Source organism: Bombina bombina, chromosome 1, assembly GCF_027579735.1.
Source record: "Bombina bombina isolate aBomBom1 chromosome 1, aBomBom1.pri, whole genome shotgun sequence".
Lineage (NCBI taxonomy): Eukaryota > Metazoa > Chordata > Amphibia > Anura > Bombinatoridae > Bombina > Bombina bombina.
The window spans coordinates 12207065-12229963 of record NC_069499.1 but is presented as its reverse complement, the minus strand read 5'-3'; the positions used below and the strand labels follow the sequence as shown (position 1 = coordinate 12229963).

Here is a 22899-nt window from a genome sequence, read left to right as displayed (position 1 = left end):
GCTCACTATATACAACACCAAAACAAGGAACAGGTTAGCAGTAGAGGTGGTAGGCTCACTAGATACAACACCAGAACATAGAACAGACTAGCAGTAGAGGTGGTAGGCTCACTAGATACAACACCAGAACACAGAACAGACTTGCAGTAGAGGTGGTAGGCTCACTAGATACAACACCAGAACATAGAACAAACTAGCATTAGAGGTGGTAGGCTCACTAGATACAACACCAGAACATAGGACAGAATAGCAGTAGAGCTGGTAAGCTCATTAGATACAACACCAGAACAAGGAACAGACTAGCAGTAGAGCTGGTAAGCTCATTAGATACAACACCAGAACAAGGAACAGACTAGCAGTAGAGGTGGTAGGCTCACTTGATACAACACCAGAACATAGAACACACTAGCAGTAGAGGTGGTAAGCTCACTAGATACAACACCAGAACATAGAACACACTAGCAGTAGAGGTGGTACGCTCACTAGCTACAACACTAGAACATAGAAAAGACTAGCAGTAAAGGTGGTAGGCTCACTATATACAACACCAAAACAAGGAACAGGTTAGCAGTAGAGGTGGTAGGCTCACTAGATACAACACCAGAACATAGAACAGACTAGCAGTAGAGGTGGTAGGCTCACTAGATACAACACCAGAACACAGAACAGACTTGCAGTAGAGGTGGTAGGCTCACTAGATACAACACCAGAACATAGGACAGACTAGCAGTAGAGCTGGTAAGCTCATTAGATACAACACCAGAACAAGGAACAGACTAGCAGTAGAGCTGGTAAGCTCATTAGATACAACACCAGAACAAGGAACAGACTAGCAGTAGAGGTGGTAGGCTCACTAGATACAACACCAGAACATGGAACAGACTAGCAATAGAGGTGGTAGGCTCACTAGATACAACACCAGAACAAGGTACAGATTAGCAGTAGAGGTGGTAAGCTCACTAGATACAACACCAGAACACAGAACAGACTAGCAGTAGTGGTAGTAAGCTCACTAGATACAACACCAGAACAAGGAACAGACTAGCAGTAGAGGTGGTAGGCTCACTAGATACAACACCAGAAGATAGAACAGACTAGCAGTAGAGGTGGTAGGCTCACTAGATACAACCCCAGAACAAGGAACAGACTAACAGTAGAGGTGGTAAGCTCATTAGATACAACACTAGAATATAGAACAGTCTAGCAGTAGAGGTGTTAGGTTCACTATATACAACACCAGAAGATAGAACAAACTAGTAGTAGAGGTGGTAGGTTCACTAGATACAACATCAGAACACAGAACAGTCTAGCAGTAGAGGTGGTAAGTTCACTAGCTACAACACCAGAACACAGAACAGACTAGCAGTAGAGGTGGTAAGCTCACTAAATACAACACGAGAACAAGGAACAGACTAGCAGTAGAGGTGGTAGGCTCATTAGATACAACACCAGAAGATAAAACAGACTAGCAGTAGAGGTGGTAGGTTCACTAGATAACCCACCAGAAGATAGAACAGACTAGCAGTAGAGGTGGTAGGCTCACTAGATACAACACCATAACATAGAACAGACTAGCAGTAGAGGTGGTAAGCTCACTAGATACAACATCAGAATATAGAACAGACTAGCAGTAGAGGTGGTAGGCTCACTTGATACAACACCAGAACATAGAACACACTAGCAGTAGAGGTGGTAAGCTCACTAGATACAACACCAGAACATAGAACACACTAGCAGTAGAGGTGGTACGCTCACTAGATACAACACTAGAACATAGAAAAGACTAGCAGTAAAGGTGGTAGGCTCACTATATACAACACCAAAACAAGGAACAGGTTAGCAGTAGAGGTGGTAGGCTCACTAGATACAACACCAGAACATAGAACAGACTAGCAGTAGAGGTGGTAGGCTCACTAGATACAACACCAAAACACAGAACAGACTTGCAGTAGAGGTGGTAGGCTCACTAGATACAACACCAGAACATAGGACAGACTAGCAGTAGAGCTGGTAAGCTCATTAGATACAACACCAGAACAAGGAACAGACTAGCAGTAGAGCTGGTAAGCTCATTAGATACAACACCAGAACAAGGAACAGACTAGCATTAGAGGTGGTAGGCTCACTAGATACAACACCAGAACATGGAACAGACTAGCAATAGAGGTGGTAGGCTCACTAGATACAACACCAGAACAAGGTACAGATTAGCAGTAGAGGTGGTAAGCTCACTAGATACAACACCAGAACACAGAACAGACTAGCAGTAGTGGTAGTAAGCTCACTAGATACAACACCAGAACAAGGAACAGACTAGCAGTAGAGGTGGTAGGCTCACTAGATACAACACCAGAAGATAGAACAGACTAGCAGTAGAGGTGATAGGCTCACTAGATACAACCCAAGAACAAGGAACAGACTAACAGTAGAGGTGGTAAGCTCATTAGATACAACACCAGAATATAGAACATACTAGCAGTAGAGGTGATAGGTTCACTATATACAACACCAGAATATAGAATAGTCTAGCAGTAGAGGTGGTAGGTTCACTATATACAACACCAGAAGATAGAACAGACTAGCAGTAGAGGTGGTAGGTTCACTAGATACAACATCAGAACACAGAACAGTCTAGCAGTAGAGGTGGAAAGTTCACTAGATACAACACCAGAACACAGAACAGACTAGCAGTAGGGGTGGTGAGCTCACTAAATACAACACGAGAACAAGGAACAGACTAGCAGTAGAGGTGGTAGGCTCATTAGATACAACACCAGAAGATAAAACAGACTAGCAGTAGAGGTGGTAGGCTCACTAGATACAACACCATAACATAGAACAGACTAGCAGTAGAGGTGGTAAGCTCACTAGATACAACATCAGAACATAGAACACACTAGCAGTAGAGGTGGTAAGCTCACTAGATACAACACCAGAACACAGAACAGACTAGTAGTAGAGGTGGTAAGCTCATTAGATACAACACCAGAACAAATAAAAGACTAGCAGTAGAGGTGGTAGGCTCACTAGATACAACACAAGATCAAGCAACAGACTAGCAGTAGAGGTGGTAGGCTCACTAGATACAACACCAGATCAAGGAACAGACTAGCAGTAGAGGTGGTAGGCTCACTAGATACAACACCAGATCAAGGAACAGACTAGCAGTAGAGGTGGTAGGCTCACTAGATACAACACCAGATCAAGGAACAGACTAGCAGTAGAGGTGGTAGGCTCACTAGATACAACACCAGAACAAGGAACAGACTAGCAGTAGAGGTGGTAGGCTCAATAGATACAACACTAGAAGAAGAAGACAATTACAGACCATGAGACAGTGCATAGTGATGGGAGAATGTGACTAGGGCTACAATGAACACTCACCTCAGTCAATAAAGAGACAGCTGCTCTGCTTAGAGAGTCTGGAAGAGGGAGCTGCATGTGAGCACTGGCTCCATTGAGTAGGCTTCTGTAGAGAGGCTACAGAGGAAAACAAACGGTTAAACCAAAGGTGAAATACAAAGCCCAGAGTGAGTCACACAAACACTTACCTGACCGGTCAACATCTCATACAGAAGTGCTCCAAGGCTCCACCAATCACAGGCCTCGCTCACTGTACCAACTCCCAGAACCTCTGCAGAAGAAAGGTTGGTGTAAATATTAGAGAGCATCCCAGAGGCCCATACTTTCCCCAGACATCTAAGCATTGCAAGTGATATGGTCCTCACACATATGTAGCACTCCTAGAGATGAAATGTCCTCGAACAGGTGCAGAACCACAAGAGACATGCATGTAACATCACCATGCACCACAAGTAACCTACACACATGTGCAGCACCATCAGACACATGCAACACACATGTAGCATCACATGTAACCTATACACATGTGCAGCACCATCAGAAACAATTAACACACATGTAGCATCACATGTAACCCATACACATGTGCAGCACCATCAGAAACATGTAACACACATGTGTAGCATAACGTGTAACCTATACACATGAACAGTATAAAATCTATACACTAATGAAGTACCACATGTAACCAACATACACATGAAGTACCACAATTAACCCAGACTCACATGTAAAGCACCACCAGAAACTTGTAATATATTAATCGTTTTACTATTGCTTATTTGCCACGGCACCAGTTTATTAATTACTTAAGAATTCCTTTTCCCTTCATGAATCTGTCTACATATTGTCAAGTATCACAATGTGACATAGTAAGGGTCACCTCACCTGGTGCCACATACAGCTGTTCAGCTGCCTCAGGGTGGTATGACACGTCCACTTCTCGCCACTGACCAAAGTATGTGAGACACACTTCACCTGTGGGACACAGAGCAGGGCATCTGGGGACAGATTCTTGTGTTTGGGAGTTTGAATAACGGATATAAGGGAAGGCTGGTGAGGGAAGGAAGCTACAGGGTGAGCAGGGTGTGCAGGCAGGTAGGTATGGGAAACAGGGTCACATATCTAAGGCAATTAGCAGAACAAGCTATGTCTGTTGTACCAGGATTTCTCACCCTTGTCCCCCAAAAGCAGGTTACGTGGATTTAGATCCCTGCACAACACCCCCTCCTGGTGTAGAGCTTCCAGTGCCAGCAGTAGCTGTGCTCCCCACAGTCTGACCTGAGGCTCAGGGAAGCCCCCTGCAGGAGCCCACCCATCTAAGCTGCAGGACTCCTGTAGGCGGACAGTGGGATTATGGGGAAGGTGAGTCTCTCCTGATTGGCCTTCAATCCCCTGCGGCAGCATGGGGCATTGTGCTGAATTGGTGGCAAAGCCAGGGGTCTGAAGTTTCCTGAGATGACCCCAGAGACGACCACCTGTGTGAAAAGAGAGGGAATAAAATAAGTCCTGGAGTTTTTTCTAATATACTACAGAGTAGTGCACAATGCTTTGTTTGCGTTTTGTGACAGAAATATTAATCCAAACAAGGCAATCAATTTTACATGGCATAGAGCATTCAAATGTTCTTCACATATAGAATAATGCACTTTTTATTGTAAATACATATTTCTATATGAATCTATATATACCTATATATCTATTTCTATATGCATTTATATATACCTATATATCTATTTCTATATGCATCTATATATACCTATATATCTATTTCTATATGCATCTATATATACCTATATATCTATTTCTATATGCATCTATATATACTGAGATATCTATTTCTATAGATATATAGGTAATAATATGTATTCTACTTTACGAGGCTGAAGTTGGCTTCTTATTCGGGCACCTAGTATAGCACTGTGATGTGCTAAACAGATGAATAGAAGAGAATCGCTGTACTCACAATGTGCTGAGTAAAACAGACTGGGATCTCTCAGTGACCTAGCTCACTGCTCCAACGGTTATGTGGTCAGGCAGACTCACTCCTCTCAATCAGACTTGTGCTTGTAGTATAAAAATGGTCATTTATTAAAACAAAATATAAAAACAATACTTAAAAATAGGGGGATACAAAAAGAAAATGATCACATTTCGTCTTTAGTTCCTTTTTACAGTGTTTTATCTGATGGTAAACTAAAGAGTAAAGACGAATTGGCTGAGACTGCCCCGCAAATAATCAGGGATTGATTCACACACCAACAACTTTTACACTTTTTACACAGCAAACACTATAAAACTAATTTAAGTAGACTGACTACATTGTTTGAAAATTTGTGCTACTCCCAGACTCCCACAAGGGGGGGCCTGTCGATGGTATATAAATTATTGCTAGAACATCATTCTAGATCATTACCAGCATACTGTAAAACATGGGGAAAATAATTAAATAAGGAGATTTCCCAAAAAGAATGGAAGGTAATTTTCGTTAATATGGGTAAATCACCGTCTTCAATAAACATTACTGAAACTAATCTAAAACTCTTGTACCGGTGGTACCTCACGCCGCAAAGACTCTCAAAGATATATCCCAATACAGATAATAAATGTTGGAGGGGATGTGGTGAGGTAGGAACGATGACACATATGGTGGGAGTGTTCTATACTTAGGCAATATTGGGAAGAGATAGAAAAAGTAATATCTATCAAAATCCCATTAGACCCGATGATTCTACTTTTTAACTACACCCCCAGACTGAAATGTAAGTTAAGATTGAAGTTGTTATATATAATGGTCAATGGGGCTAAGCAACTGATTCCGCGTTTGTGGAAAACATCCTCTATTCCTACTATGACAAGCTGGAGAGAACATGTTACACAATTACTGACCTTAGAAAAGTATCATTTTATACAGACCCAAAAACTGAGTTTTATCATAACATGAGATTTATTTGGGAAGATTATTTAGCGTCAATTAAATAAAATATTAAAATAAGAAAATATAACAAAGGTAGAATATTTTGAGCCCTCTATTATCGACATGTAACCGTTGTCCTCTGTAAGGCATTTGAATGTGGTTTGAATTTTGTTTTACCTATTGTTCTTCTGCTACCTGTAAATGATTTCCTGTATTGTTTTTTCTCAACAAATAAAGGAAAATTTATTTAAAAAAAAACAAAAACAAAAAACTAGGGGGATACAATTGCCCCTAGAGACACTTGCTACTAGTTCCTCAGCTTAACTAGCTGTTTCCTCAGGCATTGTGAGTACAGGGATTCTCTTCTATTCATCTGTTTAGTACACCACAGTGTTACACTAGGAGGCTCCCTCTGCTGCTTGTGTCTACACACAGATTGTTTGTTATCGAAATATCAAGGAGAGGAGCAGCCCTGTGAATTCAGTGAGCTGGGACACTGAGAGATCCCACACTGGTGCTGGCACAATTGTGACTACAGCAATATTCCTTCCTTCTATTTGTCTTGGAATACCACAGTATTACACTAGGAAGTTTCCTTTTTTGCACAGATTGTGTCATCTGAAAATCAAGGAGAGCAACAGCCCTGAGAATTTACTGCATCCCATTCTCCCAGATGAGAAGATTTATCTATGGGTTCACTTTGAGATCCTGATTTAATTTAGGACATTGTAACTTCCATCTTTATCACGCTGGACTTAATATCTTAAAGGGCCATAATACCCAAATGTTTAAACACTTGAAAGTGATGCAGCATAGCTGTAAAAAGCTGACTAGAAAATATCACCTGAAAATCTCTATGTAAAAAAGAAAGATATTTTACCTCAAAAGTTCCTCAGTAGCCACCTCCCATTGTAAAGGATTTCTAAGCAGCATATTAGTGTGTCTGTCCCGGGACAACTGAAAGGATGAGCTTCGTGCACTCTCATATTATTTCACCAATCAGGTAAAGGAAGCTTACTATGAAATCTCATGAGAGTTAAGTCAAATCTCATGAGATCACAGTAAGAGTTCATGACCGCAGCACTGCTGATGCTGATTGGCTGCTGTTCATTTCTTCATTTTTTATTTTTTTTTACCTGCAGCTGGGAGCATCTGAGTATAACTTTTTACACAGAACTTACTCTGCTGAGCTGAGGAGATTGTGAGGTAAAATATCTTCCTTTTTTACATAGAGATGCGCAGGTGATATTTTCCTGTCAGCTTTTTACAGTTATACTGCATTAGTTTCAAGTGATTTAGCATATGAGTATTATGTCCCTTTAATATCAAGTGATTTAACATATGAGTATTATGTCCCTTTAATATCAAGTGATTTAGCATCCGAGTATTATGTCCCTTTAAGTAATATTTCACTGACTGTGTGTATCTCTATAGCATTGACATCTATTATGTTAGAACGTTTTGCTTTTTACGTTTGGTAGCTCATTATAGGCGCCCCTAGGGATCTGAGCTATATATTGGCACAGGTTGTTTCTTTCTTACTCAGCCAGCTTCTTATTGGGCAACTACAATTATTTTTATTTCAAATAAAATAATAGACTTTCCCAAAACCTAAACAAACTTAGATTTTATACAAATACAGTTATATTCCAATAAACAGATGGTAAACATGGCACAATTTTGGTTATGTTTTGAATAAATAACTTGTATATTGAAAGGGTTAAAATCCTTTGGGCCACTGATTTATGCAAGGATATATATAGGGTGTGAGTCCCTTCACAGAATCCACATGTTTTCAGACTGGCCCAATGGTTTCTATGACAAACAAACTGGTCCCAACCTTGACACTTCATATATTTTACCTTTTCTGAATAAGTAACCGGTATTTTAAAAAAAGGGGTAAAATCCTTTGGGCCACTCATTTCTGTGTGGATATATACAGGGCATGAATTCCTGCATACAATCTACATGTATTTAGACTGGCCCAATGCCTTTATATGGCAAATAAACTGGTGCCAACCTTGCCACTTCGTATATTTTACATTTTCTGAACTGTAACTGGTATTTGAAAAGGGTAACAATCCTCTGTGCCACTCATTTAGGTGTGAATAAATACAGGACATGATGCCCTTAATAGGACAGACATGTTCTCAGCCTGACCCAACAGTTTATGTGGCAAACTGGTGCCAACCTTGCCACTTCATTTATTTTACCTTTTCTGAATAAGTAACTGGTATTTTGAAAGGGTTAAAATCCTTTGGGTCACTAATTTCTGTGTGGATATATAGAGGTCATGAGCTCCTTCATAGGATAGACATGTTCTCAGCCTGGCGCAACGCTATTTATGGCAAATAAACTGGTGCAACCTTGCCACTTCATATATATGACATTTTCTAAATAAGTAACTGGTATTTTGAAAGGGTTAAAATCCTTTGGGCCACTCATTTATTTGTGGATATATACAGGGCCTGAACCCCTTCATACAGTCTACATGTTTTCAGACTGACCCAATGCATTTTTATGGCAAACTGGTGCCAACCTTGACACTTCATATATTTTACCTTTTCTGAAAAGTAACTGGTGTTTTGAAAGAGTTAAAATCATTTGGACCATTTATTTCTGTGTGGATATATACAGGGAGTGAGCCCCTTCATAGAATAAACAATGTCAGCCTGGCCCAATGCTTTTTGTAGCGAACAAACGTGTGCCAACGTTGCCAGCTCATTTATTTTACCTTTTCTGAATATTTAAGTGGTATTTTAAAAGGGTTAAAATCCTTTGGGCCACTCATTTCTGGGGGGATATATACAGGGCATGAGCCCCTTCATACAATCCACATAATTTCAGACTGGCCAAAGGTTTCTATGGCAAACAAACTGGTGCCAACCTTGCCACTTCATATATTTGACCTTTTCTGAAAAAGTAACTGGTATTTTAAAAGGGTTAATATAATTTGGGCCACTCATTTCTGTGTCGATAAACATAGGGCGTGAGCCCCTTCATGTGCCTGGCCCAACACTTTTTTTAGGAAACAAACTAGAACCAACCAATTAATCAGTGCTAGGTAGTTACAGGTATTCAAATCAACAAAATGACAAGGGTGCCCAAATTTATGCACCTGTTTAATTTTGTTTAGATGCATATTGCACATTTTCTGTTAATCCAATAAACCTCATTTCACTACTGAAATATTACTGTGTCCTTCAGTTATTTGATAGATCAAAATGGCATTGCTGATCCAAACACCCAATTATTTATAAATAAAAATCATGGAAATTGTCAGGGGTGCCTAAACGTTTGCATACAACTGTATATATATATATATATATATATATATATATATATATATATATATATATATATATATATATATATATATATATATATATATATATATATATTGTGACAAACCATGCTGTCACTGGGGCTTCTGGAGGGGGCTGTGGGCTAGCCTCCTGCCCACTGACTATGGACTCTGGAACTTGAAGGGATTCTGTATTTTGGGAGGTTGGTGCCCAGGGGATATTTTGAGTACTTTTACCCTGGATTCAGATTTCTCCCGTATACCCGAATTCCCAGAGACTCTGAGAACTGAAGGGCCCTGATACAGAGGTGAAGTTTCTGTGCATTGTTGGAGTATAAAGTGACAGGCACCAAACCAGCATTTTCTGCTCCAACCCCCCTTCAAGACTCAGAGACTTATTGCAAGAGTTTGCAATCAGCACAGACATTCCAATTCTGGGACCTCCTGCTGTTATGTCTGTATATCTAGTCTAGCTGTGAAGTGTGGGGACAAGGGTGGGGGATTGTATGTCCTATTCAACAGTTTGGAGACATTCCTATTGTTTAAATCCCTATTGTTTAATCTGCTGCTCTAGCTAAAGTTTATTCATGGAGGGGGATTGTCCCTGGAAGTGTATAAAATGTGTGTGTCTCTTTCAATATAGGGTCATTCTGTTTTTACTCCAAAATTGGTTCTGTCTGTTTCTTGGGGTAATTTTCCCAGCCCAGCTGGATGATCCTGGTTCTGCACAGGACGAGCTGGGATAGAGGGACTTTATTTGTCAGGAACTCTGGAGGGAGGCTCTTCAACAGGAGAAGGACTATTGTGTAATGGTCCTCCCCACTGCTGAGGAAAGGTACTGGCTCCAGCTGGACTTACAAGTGCCTTTCCTGGGAGAGAGGCCCAAGGAGAAATGGCTAACTGCATTAGATGGACTGGTCCAGACTGAGATGATGCTGGATGATGGCTACAGGGCCCTCCGATGGTATGCTATACCCGGGCGGCTGTGGCTGGAGGATGACATCCCCACAGAGGGATTTGGCTTCAGCAGCCCTGTATTGCTATTTAAAAAGCTTACAGAGGACCCAGACTTTGGGAGCAAGGCGAAGTGGAGATTAGAGGAAATTAGGGAGTACTGAGAAAAACTACTGAATCTTTTGGGGGTGCCATGGCTGCAAGCCGATCTTGGACAAGGGAGCTACACCAGCAGAAGTGCTGGCAACAGGGCAGAGCGCCAATGGACTCTGCCCAGCACCTGTGGCAAGGTTGGCACCAGTTTGTTTAACATAAAAAGCATTGGGCCAGTCTGAAAACATTTTGTTTGTATGAAGGAGTTCATGCCCAGTATATATCCACACAGAAATGAGAGGTCCAAAGGATTTTAACCCTTTTTTAGAACCAGTTACGCATAAAAAAGAAGGTAAAATATATGAGATGGCAAACTTGGCACCAGTTGGTTTACCATAAAAAGTGTTGAGCCATTCTGACAACATGTTTATCCTATGAAGGGGATTTTAACCCTTTCAAAATACTAGTTACTTATTTAGAAAAGGTAAAATATATGTGATGGCAATGTTGGTACCAGTTTGTTTGCTACAAAAAGCATTGGGACAAGCTGAGAACATGTTTATTTTATGAAAGGGCTCAGGATTTGTATATATCCACACAGAAATGAGTGGCCCAAATGATTTTAACCCTTTCAAAATACTAGTTATTTATTCAGAAAAGGTAAAATATATGAAGTGGCAATGTTGGCACTAGTTTGCCATAAAAAGTGTTGGGCCAGTCTGAGAACATGCCTTTCCTATTAAAGGGTTCAGGCCCTGTATATATCTACACATAAATGAGTGGCTCAAAGGATTTTAACCCTTTCCAAATACCAGTTACTTGTTCAGAAAGGGTAAAATATATGAAGTGGCAAGGTTGGCACCAGTTTGTTTGTCATAGAAAGCGTTGGGCCAGTTTAAATGTGGATTGTATGAAGGGACTCACACCTGGTATATATCCACACAGGAATTTGTGTCACAAATGATTTAAACCCTTTTAAAATACCAGTTATTTATTTAGAAAATGTAAAATATATAAAGTGGCAAGGATGGCATCCGTTTGTTTGCTATAGAAACCGTTGGGCCAGTCTGAAAACATGTGGATTGTATGAAGGGACAATACAGCACAACAAAGAGTTCTCTCCCCACTTGTTTACAGTGTCCTATGGTGTGGGCTATGCAAACACATGAGAGCAGGCAAATGAAGGTAAAGATAAACGTGCTTACCGTTCTTCTTGTATCCTTCCGCTCACTATATCAGATGTACCTTCGGTGCGAATGGGGCTCACTCAGACTGTCCTCTGATGTTGTCACACCAGCTCTGAATGCCCACGCTTGACTCAAAAAAAAACAAGATTCGCTACCTTTCCCGGTACAGTAAGCTCCAGCCCACGGGAAGCTCCGACAACCTCGTCAGGGTAAACCCAGAAGTATCCTCAGGTCCATCCTCCCACTTCTGATTGGGTAGCCGTGGAGATCCTCCGTCCCACCAGGGGTGTGTAGGCTATCTACCAATAGTCCTCCGTCTCAGCAAAACAGCTCCTGACATCCATGGAGCGGGAAATACTCAATCGCCCACCAGTTGTGCTTCACTCCAGCAGGTCAAATGGTATAAAGCACAAAATAATAGGAGCACCAGCCGGGGGTATTAAAACTTGCAATTTTATTTAAACATTTAAAAAGCCTGAGGCACAGACAGCTGTAGCTTCTGTGCTGACTTTCCATTTACTTCCATGTATGTAGTCTGTGCCTCAGGCTTTTTAAATGTTTAAATAAAATTGCAAGTTTTAATACCCCCGGCTGGTGCTCCTATTATTTTGTGCTTTATACCATTTGTATGAAGGGACTCACACCCTGTATATATCCACACAGAAATGAGTGTCCCAAATAATTTTACCCTTTCAAAATACCAGTTACTTATTCAGAAAAGGTGAAATATATGAAGGGGCAAGGTTGGCACCAGTTTGTTGTTTGCCATAGAAACCGTTGGGCCAGTCTGAAAACATGTAGATTCTGTGAAGGGACTCACACCCTATATATATCCCTACATAAATCAGTGGCCCAAAGGATTTTAACCATTTCAATATACAAGTTAAGCAAAATTGTGCCATGTTTACCATCTGTTTATTGCAATGTAACTGTATTTGTATGAAATGAAAGTTTGTTTCGGTTTTGGGAAAGTTTATTATTTTATTTAAATAAAAATAATTGTTCATATTTTGTTTATACAGCTTTTTTGGCTGATTGTAATCAGTTGCCCAACAAGAAGCTGGCTGAATAAGAAGTCAACTTCAGCCTCATTTTTACATTTATAGTATCAGACATATATTTATATATAATTATAAAGTACATTATTTTATATTGCCTAGATTACAAGTTGTGTGGTCGTCTTTTAACGCTGAAAATATGGTAATTTCAGCATTAAAACAGCACCGCAGCCATTACGAGTCTTGTCGGTATAGCTGTACCGCAAACCTTTTAGCCTGTAACGCAACGTCAGTACCGCACTCTTAAAAAATTACATTTTTTAATGGGATTCCAATAGCGCTGGTATTATGAGTTTTGCGTTCTGGCTAAAAAAACAGCGTTACAGCCTAAAACGACAAGAACCGTACCGCCATCTAAAAGCAGTAGTTATGAGTTTTACGCTACAAAACTGTAACATAAAACTCATAACTAAACTGCTACAAAGTACACTAAACACCCATAAACTACCTATTAACCCCTAAACCGAGGCCCTCCCGCATTGCAAACAATATATTAAATTTATTAACCCCTAATCTGCCGCTCCTGACATCGCCGCCCCTAATAAAAATTATTAACCACTATTCCACTGTTCCCCGACATCATCAGCACTATAATAAACGTATTAACCCCTAAACCGCCTCCTTCCGGCATTCACAAACACTATTTAAATATTATTAACCCGTAATCTGCCATCCGCCCACATCGGTATTAAGCCCTACACAGCCGAGACTATAATAAACCTATTAACCCCTAAAACGCAAGCCCCCCACAATGAAATATACTAAAATAAACTATTAAACCCTAAACCGAAAGCCAAAAAAATAGCAAACAGTAAAGTACCAAAAATAACAAACAAAATGATCAAAAATAAAAAAGAATTACACCTAATCTAATAGCCCTATAAAAAAATAAAAATAAAAAATAAAAAAACCCCTAGCCTACAATAAACTACCAACCTTTTGTAGCTCTTTTACCTGTTAAAAAAAATTACAAAGCCCCTCCCAACAGCAAAACCCACCACCCAACCAACCCCCCAAAATAAAAAAATCTAACTCTAACAAAAACCTAAGCTACCCATTGCCCTGAAAAGGGCATTTGTATGGGCATTGCCCTTAAAAGGACATTTAGCTTGTTTAGGAATAGCCCAAACCATAATCAAACAAAAAAAAAAACACCCAAAAAAAACCTTAAAAAAAAACTAACACTTACCCCCCGAAGATCCACTTACAGCTTTTGAAGTCTCGCTTGAACGATCTTCATCCAGGTGGCAAGAAGTCTTCATCCAGACGGCCTCTTCAATCTTCATCCCAGCGGCGAAGTCCTCATCCAAGCGGCAATGATGAATCATCCAATAGAATGAAAGCTGCTTAAATCCTATTGGCTGATTTGAACAGCCAATAGGATTTTAGCAGCTCTAATTCCTATTGGCTGATTCAAATTTTTCAGCCAATAGGAATGCAAGGGACGCCATCTTGGATCGCGTACCTTGCATTGAAGATTCAGTGTACGGCGGCAACCACATGAAGAGGATGCTCCACGCCAGATGTCTTCAGGATAGACCCGCTCCGTGCCGCCGGGATCAACATAGAATATGCTGCCTGGATGAAGATTGAAGAGGCCGTCTGGATGAAGACTTCTCGCCGCTTGGATGAGGAATTTGCCGCCGGGATAAAGATTGAAGAGACCGTCTGGATGAAGACATCTCGCCGCCTGAATGAGGACTTCGCCGCATGGATGAAGATCATTCAAGCAGGACTTCAAAAACTGTAAATGGATCGTCGGGGGGGTTAGTGATTTTTTTTAAGGGTTTTTTGGGTGGGTTTTTTTTTAGTTTAGGGTTTGGGCAGTAAAAGAGCTAAATGCCCTACAAAAGGCCCTTTTAAGTCCCTTGGTAGTTTATTCTAGACTAGGCTTTTTTATTTTGGGGTGTTTTTTTTTAAGGCATTAGAATAGGAATCATTTTTATTTTTTTGGATGATTTTGTTCGTTTTTTTGCAATGGTAGTTTTTTATTTTTTGTAATGTTAGGTTTTAGAGTAAGGAAGGTTAGGTTTTACCTTTATTTCACAGGTAAGTTTGTATTTATTTTAGCTAGGTAGCTAGTAAATAGTTAATAACTATTTAGTAACTAGTCTACCTAGTTAAAAATAAATACAAACTTGCCTGTAACATAAAAATAAACCCTAAGATACCTACAATGTAACTATTAGTTATGTTGTAGCTAGCTTAGGGTTTATTTTATAGGTAAGTATTTAGTTTTAAATAGGAATAATTTAGTTAATAATTGTAACTTTAATTTAGATCTACTTTAATTACGTTAAAGTTAGGGGGTGTTAGGTTTAGGGTTAGGTTTAGGAGTAGGTTTAGGGGTTAATAGTTTAATTTAGGTTGTTGCAATGTGGGGGCTATCGGTTTAGGGGTTAATAGGTATATTTAGTGGTAGTAATGTGGGAGGCCAGAGGTTTAGGGGTTAATAACTTTAATATAGTGGCGGTGATGTCGGGGTGTGCGGATTAGGGGTTAATAACTTTAATATAGTGGCAGCGATATTGGGGTGCGGAGGAATAGGGGTTAATAACTTTAATATAGTAGCGGCGATGTTGGGGTGCAGCGGAATATGGGTTAATAACTTAATTTAGGTGGGGCGATATCGGGAGCAGCAGATTAGGGGTTAATAACATTATGTAGGTGGCGGCGATGTCGGAGGCGGCAGATTAGGGGTGTTTAGACTCAGGGTTTATGTTAGGGTATTAGGTTTAAACTTAACTTTTCTTTTCCCCATAGACATCAATGGGGATGCGTTACAGAGCTTTTCTTTCCGCGATCGCAGGTGTTAGACTTTTTTCTGACCCGCTCTCCCCATTGATTTCTATGGGGAAAGTGTTTAAGAGCGCGTCAAAACAGTGCTTGTTTTTGGTGCGTTATTGAGCTTAAAAGCACTATAATTTCTCTATAGCGCTCAAAACCCGTAATCTAGCTGTAAGTGAAAAACATAGGAATTTACGATTTAGGTCTAACGTGTTCAGGTTAACGCACATGAAGGATTACTAAATTCAATGCCTGTCATTCTACCCGCTGGTCATTACCTACTGCTGTGTACTGCTGGTCTGTAGCTGTCATTGTACCTGCTGGTCATTACCTACTGCTGTGTACTGCTAGTCTATAGCTGTCATTGTACCTGCTGGTCATTACCTACTGCTGTGTACTGCTAGTCTATAGCTGTCATTGTCCCTGATGGTCATTACTTACTGCTGTGTACTGCTGGTCTGTACCTGTCATTGTACCTGCTGGTCATTACCTACTGCTGTGTACTGCTAGTCTATAGCTGTCATTGTACCTGCTGGTCATTACCTACTGCTGTGTACTGCTGGTCTATAGCTGTCATTGTACCTGCTGGTCATTACCTACTGCTGTGTACTGCTGGTCTGTAGTTGTCATTGTACTTTCTGGTCATTACCTACTGCTGTGTACTGCTGGTCTATAGCTGTCATTGTACCTGCTGGTCATTACCTACTGCTGTGTGCTGCTGGTCTATACCTGTCATTGTACCTGCTGGTCATTACCTACTGCTGTGTACTGCTGGTCTATAGCTGTCATTGTACCTGCTGGTCATTATTATATTATGATATATCATGTGCAGGAGGATACATGTTTCATATGGTCAGTTGATGATGTGTCACGTCATATGGTCAGGTGATGATGTGTCACGTGTCATATGGTCAGGTGATGATGTGTCACGTGTCATATGGTGATGATATGTCATGAGACAGGTCAAGTGTCACAAATGCAGAGAGGACATTTCTCATATGTAACAAAACTCACCTTTAATGTGCTGCAGCTGCAGATACAGAGCATCATCACTAACATAAAATTTTAGTAACTGAACCATGTAGGGGACACGCTGAGGTATGATGGTTACAGCTCCATGACCAGAACGTCCGGACTTCATGACAGACTGTGGCAGCAGAAGAGGTGCTGTTAGTGAGAGATACGTCATGTGCACACTTATTTCACTAGCAAGCTAACGTGTGATGTGATACCTGGTACGGCTAACCACTACTGCTGTAGTACAGATATTACTAATCACTGTACTAGTATCATTACACTGATATATTATTGTACTACACTGGTACACTATTATTACACTGATATATTACGGTACTACACTAGTACACCATCATTACACTGATATATTACTGTTCTACACTGGTACACCATGATTACACTGAATTATTACTGTACTACACTGGTACACTATCATTACACTGATATATTACTGTAGTACACTAGTACACCATCATTACACTGATATATTACTGTACTACACTGGTACACTATTATTACACTGATATATTACTGTACTACACTGGTACACTATCGTTACACTGATATATTACTGTACAACACTGGTACACTATCATTACACTGATATATTACTGTACTACTCTGATACACTATCATTACATTGATATATTACTGTACTACACTAGTACACCATTATTACACTGATATATTACTGTACTACACTGGTACACTATTATTATACTGATATATTACTGTACTACACTAGTACAGCATCATTACACTGATATATTACTGTACTACACTAGTACACTATCATTACACTGATATATTACTGTACTACACTAGTACACAATTACACTGATATATTACTGTACTACACTAGTACACCATCATTACACTGATATATTACTGTACTGCAGTAGTACACCATCATTATACTGATATATTACTGTACTACACTGGTACACCATCATTACTACACTGTCATTACACTGATAAATTACTGTACTACACTGGTACACCATCATTACACTGATATATTACTGTAGTACACCGGTACACTATCATTAGACTGATATATTACTGTACTACACTAGTACACTATCATTACACTGATATATTACTGTACTACACTAGTACATCATTACACTGATATATTACTGTACTACACTAGTACACCATCATCACACTTATATATTACTGTACTGCACTAGTACACCATCATTACACTGATATATTACTGTACTACATTGGAAAACTATCATTACACTGATATATTACTGTACAACACTGGTACACTATTATTACACTGATATATTACTGTACTACACTAGTACACTATCATTACACTGATATATTACTGTACTACACTGGTACACTATTATCATACTGATTTCTTACTGTACTACACTAGTACAGCATCATTACACTGATATATTACTGTACTACACTGGAAAACTATCATTACACTGATATATTACTGTACAACACTGGTACACTATTATTACACTGATATATTACTGTACTACACTGGTACACTATCATTACACTGATATATTACTGTACTACACTGGTACACTATCATTACACTGATATATTACTGTACTACACTGGTACACCATCATTACACTGATATATTACTCTACTACACTGGTACACTATCATTACACTGATATATTACTGTACTACACTAGTACACCATCATTACACTGATATATTACTGTACTACACTGGTACACTATCATTACACTAATATATCAGTGTAATGATAGTGTACCAGTGTAGTACAATAATATATCAGTGTAATGATGGTGTACCAGTGTAGTACAGTAATATATCAGTGTAATGATAGTGTACCAGTGTAGTACAGTAATATATCAGTGTAATGATGGTGTACTAGTGTAGTACAGTAATATATCAGTGTAATGATAGTGTACCAGTGTAGTACAGTAATATATCAGTGTAATGATAGTGTACCAGTGTAGTACAATAATATATCACTGTACTACACTGGTACACTATCATTACACTGATATATTACTGTACTACACTAGTACACCATCATTACACTGATATATTACTGTACTACACTGGTACACTATCATTACACTGATATATTACTGTACTACACTGGTACACTATCATTACACTGATATATTACTGTACTACACTGGTACACCATCATTACACTGATATATTACCGTACTACACTGGTACACTATCATTACATTGATATATTACTGTACTACACTAGTACACCATCATTACACTGATATATTATTGTACTACACTAGTATGAAGGGTTTTTCTGACACCTTTCATGTATTTTTAAAATGCCACATTAGCCAAGAGCTTGACAGTAGCCTCTTACCACAAATATTAACCCTAACGAGTCTAGCAGTTAAGGGTTAGTAGAGGTGGGTGGGACAGTGGGGTTAGGGTTTATTGGAGAAAGAGAGCCATGAATAAATCTGGCTAATGCAGTGAATTCCAGTGCTACTTGCATTATATATGTAATGTAAACATGTATATGTATTATATATGTAATGTAAACATGTATATGTATTATATATGTAATGTAAACATGTATATGTATTATATATGTAATGTAAACATGTATATGTATATGTATTATATATGTAATGTAAACATGTATATGTATTATATATGTAATGTAAACATGTATATGTATATGTATTATATATGTAATGTAAACATGTATATGTATTATATATGTAATGTAAACATGTATATGTATATGTATTATATATGTAATGTAAACATGTATATGTATATGTATTATATATGTAAAGAAATGAAGTCAGTGCAGAGGTTTAATTTAGAATGAGATTATCTTTTGTGTTTCACATAAATTTGCAAAACAAAAGTGCAGTTTATGCGCTCTGCAAGTGTACATATGGTTGTGCTCTGCAAGTGTACATATGGTTGCGCTCTGCAAGTGTACATATGGTTGCGCTCTGCAAGTGTACATATGGTTGCGCTCTGCAAGTGTACATATGGTTGTGCTCTGCAAGTGTACATATGGTTGTGCTCTGCAAGTGTACATATGGTTGTGCTCTGCAAGTGTACATATGGTTGTGCTCTGCAAGTGTACATATGATTGTGCTCTGCAAGTGTACATATGGTTGTGCTCTGCAAGTGTACATATGGTTGTCCTCTGCAAGTGTACATATGGTTGTGCTCTGCAAGTGTACATATGGTTGTGCTCTGCAAGTGTACATATGGTTGCGCTCTGCAAGTGTACATATGGTTGTCCTCTGCAAGTGTATATATGGTTGCGCTCTGCAAGTGTACATATGGTTGTGCTGTGCAAGTGTACATATGGTTGTGCTGTGCAAGTGTACATATGGTTGTGCTCTGCAAGTGTACATATGGTTGCGCTCTGCAAGTGTACCCTCTGCAAGTGTATATATGGTTGCGCTCTGCAAGTGTACATATGGTTGTGCTGTGCAAGTGTACATATGGTTGTGCTCTGCAAGTGTACATATGGTTGTGCTGTGCAAGTGTACATATGGTTGCGCTCTGCAAGTGTACATATGGTTGTGCTGTGCAAGTGTACATATGGTTGTGCTGTGCAAGTGTACATATGGTTGTGCTGTGCAAGTGTACATATGGTTGGGCTCTGCAAGTGTACATATGGTTGGGCTCTGCAAGTGTACATATGGTTGCGCTCTGCAAGTGTACATATGGTTGTGCTCTGCAAGTGTACATATGGTTGCGCTCTGCAAGTGTACATATGGTTGTGCTCTGCAAGTGTACATATGGTTGTGCTGTGCAAGTGTACATATGGTTGTGCTCTGCAAGTGTACATATGGTTGCGCTCTGCAAGTGTACCCTCTGCAAGTGTATATATGGTTGCGCTCTGCAAGTGTACATATGGTTGTGCTGTGCAAGTGTACATATGGTTGTGCTGTGCAAGTGTACATATGGTTGTGCTGTGCAAGTGTACATATGGTTGTGCTCTGCAAGTGTACATATGGTTGTGCTGTGCAAGTGTACATATGGTTGCGCTCTGCAAGTGTACATATGGTTGTGCTGTGCAAGTGTACATATGGTTGTGCTGTGCAAGTGTACATATGGTTGTGCTGTGCAAGTGTACATATGGTTGTGCTGTGCAAGTGTACATATGGTTGGGCTCTGCAAGTGTACATATGGTTGGGCTCTGCAAGTGTACATATGGTTGCGCTCTGCAAGTGTACATATGGTTGTGCTCTGCAAGTGTACATATGGTTGCGCTCTGCAAGTGTACATATGGTTGTGCTCTGCAAGTGTACATATGGTTGTGCTCTGCAAGTGTACATATGGTTGCGCTCTGCAAGTGTACATATGGTTGCGCTCTGCAAGTGTACATATGGTTGCGCTCTGCAAGTGTACATATGGTTGTGCTCTGCAAGTGTACATATGGTTGTGCTCTGCAAGTGTACATATGGTTGTGCTCTGCAAGTGTACATATGGTTGGGCTCTGCAAGTGTACATATGGTTGTGCTCTGCAAGTGTATATATGGTTGTGCTCTGTAAGTGTACATATGGTTGTGCTGTGCAAGTGTACATATGGTTGCGCTCTGCAAGTGTATATATGGTTGTGCTCTGTAAGTGTACATATGGTTGTGCTCTGCAAGTGTACATATGGTTGTGCTCTGCAAGTGTACATATGGTTGCGCTCTGCAAGCGTACATATGGTTGCGCTCTGCAAGTGTACATATGGTTGCGCTGTTGCTACGATACGTTAGATTGTCCCCTTCTGAGCTCTCACTGCTATCTGATTGCTGTACATACAGTGCTAGATTACAAGTGGTGCGCAAATATCTTATGTAAGTGATATATAGCGCTACACTTGTAATCTGGCCCACAGTATTCTATTAATGCTGCCACTGAAAAAAAATATTTCCAATTTATTTCATGTGTACTGAAGACATTATGGGAAATATGCCTCTTATTAATGGCAAAAAAACAAATCATCAGTTTTTGTCATCACCTTAAGAATAAATGTGGCCCCAGAAGATGGATCACAAACTAGCTGCACCTAAAACAAGAGACATAGAGTGTAAGACTCACAGACACTCTGCTGCACTGTCACATACACTGTCACACACATATAGTTACATACAATGTCACATACACTGTCACACACATATAGTTACATACACTGTCACAAACAATGTCACACACATATAGGTACATACACTGTCACACACATATAGTTACATACAATGTCACATACACTGTCACACACATATAGTTACATACAATGTCACATACACTGTCACACACATATAGTTACATACAATGTCACATACACTGTCACACACATATAGTTACATACAATGTCACACATATAGGTACATACAATGTTACACACATATAGGTACATACACTGTCACAAACATTGTTACACACATATAGGTACATACACTGTCACAAACATTGTCACACACATATAGGTACATACACTGTCACATACAATGTCACACACATATAGGTACATACACTGTCACATAAAATGTCACACACATATAGGTACATACACTGTCACATACAATGTCACACACATATAGGTACATACACTGTCACATACAATGTCACACACATATTGGTACATACACTGTCACATACAATGTCACACACATATAGGTACATACACTGTCACATACACTGTCACACACATATAGTTACATACAATGTCACACACATATAGGTACATACACTGTCACATACAATGTCACACACATATTGGTACATACACTGTCACATACAATGTCACACACATATAGGTACATACACTGTCACATACACTGTCACACACATATAGTTACATACAATGTCACACACATATAGGTACATACACTGTCACATACAATGTCACACACATATTGTTACATACACTGTCACATACAATGTCACACACATATAGGTACATACACTGTCACATACACTGTCACACACATATAGTTACATACAATGTCACACACATATAGGTACATACACTGTCACATACACTGTCACACACATATAGTTACATACAATGTCACACACATGTAGTTACATACAATGTCACACACATATAGGTACATACACTGTCACATACACTCTCACACACATATAGTTACATACACTGTCACATACACTGTTACACACATATAGTTACATACACTGTCACACACATATAGTTACATACAATGTCACACACATATAGTTACATACACTGTCACATACACTGTC

The 22899-nt window shown here is 39.5% G+C and overlaps 1 protein-coding gene across 1 annotated transcript in view; it reads right to left on the bottom strand.

Moving 5' to 3' along the window:
- Positions 1-22899, bottom strand: part of RPS6KL1 (ribosomal protein S6 kinase like 1) — a 159185-nt gene that overhangs the window by 5774 nt on the left and 130512 nt on the right. Inside the window, exons 5-8 of the mRNA XM_053697167.1 lie at positions 21656-21703; positions 16678-16810; positions 3552-3634; positions 3385-3480 (exon numbers count right to left, since the gene is read on the bottom strand). Coding sequence (XP_053553142.1) covers positions 3385-3480; positions 3552-3634; positions 16678-16810; positions 21656-21703 — 360 coding nt within the window. The remainder of the gene's footprint in view (positions 1-3384; positions 3481-3551; positions 3635-16677; positions 16811-21655; positions 21704-22899) is intronic.